Source organism: Alligator sinensis, unplaced genomic scaffold (genome assembly GCF_000455745.1).
Source record: "Alligator sinensis unplaced genomic scaffold, ASM45574v1 scaffold499_1, whole genome shotgun sequence".
In the NCBI taxonomy this organism is placed as follows: domain Eukaryota; kingdom Metazoa; phylum Chordata; order Crocodylia; family Alligatoridae; genus Alligator; species Alligator sinensis.
In genome coordinates, this window is record NW_005841864.1 from 2,621,341 (window position 1) to 2,627,551 (window position 6,211).

Below are 6,211 nucleotides of genomic sequence, written 5' to 3' on the forward strand. Positions count from 1 at the left end.
CGGAAACTGCTCAAGCCTCTTATACGGCTAACAGGCCAATTGTTAGCCGCCACGTGGGAATAATTTAGAACTAGCCAATAGCGGGGAACAAATTTGCATACAGGCGGCGGGAACTCTTTTGCACCGGGCATTTCTCTTGCAACTTGAGCAATGCACCCTGCAAAGGAAGCTGCAAGGCGGGAAACTCGTCCTTGCACCGGAGTTTTCCTCTGCAGTAGAAAACTCTCCCATGCAACGAAGCTGTAATTTGGCGGGGATAATTCTGGTGCCGAAGCACACACAAAATCATACCTTTGGGTTATGACAGTTTCCTTTCCTCTTCTCAAAGTAACATCAATTTTGTTGCTGAACCCACTGGATTTTGAGAGAGGCAGTCTCTCAATGTGGAAATCCAACTTTCATTTATAGGCTCATTTATAGGAGAAGTTAGTATCTAACCATTCTTTGTTGCAAAAATATGTTCAGAATGTGACCAAAATGCAACTAATGAAATAATGCTTTGTGCTTTCTGCAAACCCAGCTGGATATTATTTCTGAGGTATGTACCGTGAGCATCTGACAAAGAACGTGAATCCCTTCTTCAAATACAAATCCCAACACAATTTTAATTATGGAGATCAACTAGTGCCCTTACCATGGTCAGTTTACATGGCATAGTCTGAACAGCAAAGAGGGTCCTCCATAGCATTCCAAGACAATCAGCCAGGAGGGCCCAGAAATCATAGCAAGCAACAGATAGTGAACCGCTTGTTACTGAGAACATAAAAGATTTATACTGGGTCAGACCCAGGTCCATTCAGTCCAATATTCTGTATTTCACGGTGGCCCAGAGTAGATGTCAAAGGAAAGAGTATTTATACAGGGACTATAAAGACTGATCTGTCCCCCATCCCTTTTACCTAACAGCTTCCTATCATTTAAAGATCTAGGAAGTTCTCATTTGGAAGTCATCCCCTTTAATACCTACTGATGGACCTATCCTGAATGAATCTGTCCAATCTGTTTTTGAATATGGTTAAACTGTCAGCATCTACAACATCTTGTGGCAATGAGTTTCACAAGTTAATTATGTGCTGTGTGAAAAAGAACTTCCTTTTGATAGTTTGAAACGTACCTTCTAATAATTTTCTTTTGTGTCTCCTAGCTCTGGTATTGTGAGAGATAAATAGCAAATCCCTATATACTTTCCCCACACCATGCAATATTTTATGCATCTCTATCATATTCTATCATATTCAATATTTTATGCATCTCTATCATATTCACCTCCCAGTCTTCTTTTCTCTAAACTGAATATCCTAACCTATTTAGTCTCTCCCTGTACAGAAGCCTCTCTATGCCTTTGGTCATCTTTACTGCCCACCTCTGTACCTTTTCTAGGTTTACTATATCCTGTTGGAAATGACAAGGGGCCAGAACTGCAAGCAATATTAATGGTATGGGTATACCATAAATATACAGAGTAAATCTGTGTTGCTTTTAATTCTTTTGTTAACAACTCCTAATATTCTATTTGTCATTTTGACAGCTGTTGTGAACTGTGATGATGTTTTCAGAGAACAGCCCACAATAAATCCAAGGTCTCATTCCTGAGTAGTATCAACTAGTAAAAAGCTCATCATTGTGCATGTGTATCTTGGATACTTCCTCACCTTGCACTTAACACTGAACTTAATCTGTCATTTTGTTGCCCATTCACTCAGTCTTACAAGATCCTTCTTCAGTTCTTCACAGCTGACTGGTTTTTACCATCCTGAATAATTAGGTGTCATCCACAACCTTAGCTATCTCACTATTCACCTCCTTTACAAATCATTCAAGGGTATTTTAAAAAGCACAGGCCTAAGCACAGTCCCTTGGGGGACCCCTATGCTTACCTTTCTCCCTCCTGAGAGCTGACCATTTAACTCTTTGGTTTCAATCCTTTAGTTAGTTATTGATTGACAAGTAGACCTTGTACTTGTAATTCCATGACAGCCTAGTTTCATTAAGAGACTTTGGTGCAGGACTTGTCAAAAGCTTTTTGAAAGTTCAGAGACACTCTATCAACAGGATCATCTTAATCCATATGCTTACTGATCCCCTCAAAGAAACAAAGTATATTTGTGAGGCATGATTTTCCTTTATAAAACCAAGTTGACACTTTCCCAGCAAGTTTCATTAATCCACAAGATAGACAATGCTATTTTTATTACGGCTGCTACCAGTTTCTCAGGAACACAAGTTAGGTTCACTGGTCACAGATACCATTTGATGCCTTGTTTTAAAGATTGATGTTATCCTGGCTATCCCCTAGGCCTTCAGTACAGAGGCTGCTTTTAGTGATAGGTTACATACTAAAGTCAGTAGTTATGCAATTTCAAGTTTGAGCTCCTTTAGGATTCTTGGGTAAATACCATCCAGGCCTGGTGACTTGCCACTATTTAGTTTATCAGTTTCTTCTATGATCTCCTTTAGATCAAAATTAATTAGTTCTAATGATTTGTACCCTAGAAGGAATGTCCTTGGCATAGGAATCTCTCCATGTCCTCCAAAGTGAAGACTAAAGGAAATAAATAATTTAAACTCTCTGCAATGGCCTTATCTTCCTTGAGCATTCTTTTTTACTCCCTGACTCTCCAATGGCCCCAGCTGAATGCCTGGCTGCATTCTTGCTTCTAATGCTTTCCCCCCCACCTTTCCTTATTTCGTTTTACATTTAGATTGCCAGAGTGTATGATCCTCTGTTTTCTTCACTTGGACATAACTTCTATTTGAATGATATCATTTTGCCTTTAATAGCCTCCCTTACTCTATCACTTAACCATGCTGACTCTTCCTGGTCCACTTTTTTTTTTTTGGTATGCATTTAATTTGTGCCTCCAGTATGGTATTTTCAAACAGCCCCTGACCTGCCTGGAAAATTTTGAATGCTTTGCTTCCCTTTTTAATTTATTTTCAAATAATATGCTCACTTTAGTGTAGGTCTCCTTTTTGAAGTGAAATGCTTCTGTAGTAGATGTCTTTGCTTTTTGCTTTCCTACGTGGCAAACCTGATTACAACGTGGTTGGTGTTACAGAGTATTTAGGGTACAACTACACTCTGAATACGACTTAGGACTAAATCTTGTGACCCCTCTTTTTGTAGATACCAGGACTAATTGCTCCAAACAAGTCATTTATCATGTCTAAAAATAGTCTCTGTCTCACCCTGAAGTGAGATTTACCTAATATGTGGGGATAATTAAAGTCACCCAGCATTACTGTGTTCTCTGCTTTCACAACCACTCTAATCTTCCTTAGCATTTCTTGCTCACTGCTACCACCTTAATGAGATGGCTGTTAATATGACTCTAAAAGTAAACTCTTCCCATTTAGACAGTGAATTTCTAATCACAGGATTCAATACTACCTCTTATCAGGGAAAATTTCTATCCTATTTGATCCAATGCTGCCCTTAATGTAAAGTGATAGTCCTGCACCTATATGACCTACTTGCTCATTCCTATATAGTTTGTAACTAGGAAGCATAATATCCCACTGACTTTCTTCATTCCAATAAATTTCAGATATGCCTATTATGTTGATATCACAATTAAACAGCAGACATTCTAGTTCACTTATCTTATCATCACCTAGCCGCCTACTTTTACATGCCTGTTTGGCTGGGCATGTGTTTGCTTTAGCTGTTCCTTTGTAGAATTTATATGAGTCCTATCACTCTTCCCTGTCCTCTTTGGGAGAATCTAGAGTTTTTATAACTTTACTCCTAGAGGATGCAGATGTGCTCATCTGCATCTATCAGCGCTGTTCTTCTATCTCCTACACCGTAAGATAACATTAAAGCTAGACTGCTGGTTCTGGATTGTAAAGCTTAGCAACCACCCCCTGCAGCAGGGCTCTCAAAGTTACTATACTATATTCTGAGAATACCAGGTAATGATAAAGGGATTTGTTTCCAAGATGCTGGAGCCTTTTAGACTTTTAAACAATGGTAAAGAACCTGAAGCTGCTATACTATTTATGCCTTTAAATATGGAGTGTTAAAATATTTTTGGTTGATTTTTAAAACAAGCTTCCCCAACTCTTTCTACATTGCCTCTAAGCAATAATCAGCAGCATGACACTCAAAATAATATTATCCGTATATTTTTTAGCAAATATTCCATATTTTACAGAAATAAAATAATATGCAATATAGGTATTACCTGATCTTTGAAATCGTTAGATTGTAAATCTGAATATATTGTATAATTTCATCTAAAAGTCGATCAGTCATGGAATCAAAATCAGCGAAGGTATCATTCTGTTGAAAAGTAAGCAAATACCTAAGTCCCAAATATTCATACTTCCTTTCAGTATGAACTCATATATGATAAAAACACACATTAATACATGTATACAAAACAACACTGACATTAAAATGAAACATTTAATCTGTTTATCCTCATTGTTTGGGGCTTCTCTGGGCTGAGGGAATAAATGTGTATTGTTTCATAAGGCTACTTTTTTATATTTGTTTTGGTGTTTTTTAAAATAAGTATATCACATTGTCAGCCTAGCCTCTATCATTTCTAAAATATGAAATATAAACCACTTGGTATAAACAAGACAAGCCAAAGATCCACCAGTAAGTCACTATGCCTCTGAACTGATAATATGAGGTAATTTACCATAACAGTACAAAAGAAATTATATGAAAATGAATGAGAGCACATAATTGACCAGGAGACTCTCTATACGTCTGAAGAGGGGTGTTTGTGTCCGAAAGCTTGCAAAGAACAATTTTTCCAACTATTTAGTTGGTCTAATAAAAGATATCACATCTACCCAAAGAGCCTTGTCTGCCTATGGCCTTAGAGCAACACGACTACAACCAGCAGTCTGCAAATCATCCCTTTAATTGAAAGGGCAAAAGGACTAAAGATCTGTTGCAATCTAAGCTTGCCAGTTAATTATTAACTGAAGTCTATCTACATCATGTAACATAGCCTGGATAAAAGTCATATGAAAGAAGCGTTACTAGTACTTTTGGAATAGTTATGAAATTAAATTAACTTGAAAAAGTCACAGAAATGTAATGCAGAAATTATTTGCTAATTTATCATCATAATATTGCAATGTGATAACAAAAGGAGATAAACTCAACCCCTCCAATTATCTTGTGTTCATTATTGTTCTACAACACATCACCTCATCTTTCTCCATACCCTTAATTCCACTACCAGCAGCCAGGATGTGGGAGGGGTGGGGGGTGAGTGAGGTGGTAAAGGCAGGGGAAGGAGTATGGAATAAGGAGAAGGAATCAAGGGTGTTTTTCGTATTATCTTAACTGGTGCTGCTTGGAAATGAATAGATTCTGTATTATTTTACTACACAGCTGAAAGCTCTGTAGCACTGTATAACTTGTATAACAATAACGGCACCACTAGGTATTTACATTTTAATGTCCTATCAGTTACTATAAAAACAAAAGCAAAGATACTAAAAAGGAAATCTCTTGCATAAAACATTTGAAAATAATCAAACATAACTAAATGCAGCAGGAACCTGGGCAAAAATTATCTTTGTGCATTACTGTAACAGTTATTTTAAAATGCCTAAAATGTATTGTTGTGCAAATATTCTTTTGTTATTGATAAATACCTGATTCCTCTCAGACATAAGAAAATCTATACGCCCTCCAGGTAGTCCAAGCTCAATGTAAGTCTTCACTAATCTTAAATCAGCGCTGTTTCCTAAAGAAAAATAAAAGGTCAATTGTTTGGTAAGACAAAAGGTATTTTGTAATAAAAAAGGCAAATGTGAGATTATTTGGAGCAACTGGCTGATGAGATTGGAAAGCCACTGGCCATCATCTTTGAAAATTTATAGCGATCAGGACAGGTCCCAGATGATTGGAAAAAAGCAAACATGGTGCTTCCTGGCAACAAGAGCATACTGTTGGCTCATATTCAGCTTACTGTCCACTGTAACCCCCAGGTCTTTTGCTGCAGAGCTGCTGCCCAGCCAGTCAGCCCCCAGCCTGTACTGGTGCATGGGACTGTTCCATCCTCAGTGCAGGACTTTGCACTTGTCCTTGTTGAACCTCACGAGATTCCTTTTGGCCCAAACCTAGATCACCCTGAATCCTATCCCTACCTTCCCGCATATCTACTACTCCCCACAGGTTATCATCTGAAAACTTGCTGAGGGTGCACTCTATGCCATCTTCCAGATTGTTGATGAAGAC

The 6,211-nt window shown here is 37.9% G+C and overlaps 1 protein-coding gene and 1 long non-coding RNA gene across 10 annotated transcripts in view; one reads left to right on the forward strand and one right to left on the reverse strand.

Annotated features, from left to right (window-relative positions):
• The window catches only part of LOC112552141, an 85,547-nt gene that overhangs the window by 52,761 nt on the left and 26,575 nt on the right, over positions 1 to 6,211 (forward strand). The window lies entirely within an intron of this gene.
• FAM135A (family with sequence similarity 135 member A) overlaps positions 1 to 6,211 on the reverse strand; it is a 127,811-nt gene that overhangs the window by 31,764 nt on the left and 89,836 nt on the right. For 6 of the 7 annotated variants that reach the window (XR_003096494.1, XM_025217037.1, XM_025217024.1 and 3 more), the window contains 2 exons: positions 5,626 to 5,717; positions 4,188 to 4,285 (listed from right to left, as the gene is read on the reverse strand). Coding sequence is in view for 5 of the 7 variants with exons in the window: in XM_025217037.1 (XP_025072822.1) it covers positions 4,188 to 4,285; positions 5,626 to 5,717 (190 nt within the window). In the remaining 2 variants the exon portion in view is untranslated. Of the gene's footprint in view, positions 1 to 4,187; positions 4,286 to 5,625; positions 5,718 to 6,211 lie in introns of those variants that run through there. The other variant, XR_003096495.1, reaches the window with a different exon arrangement.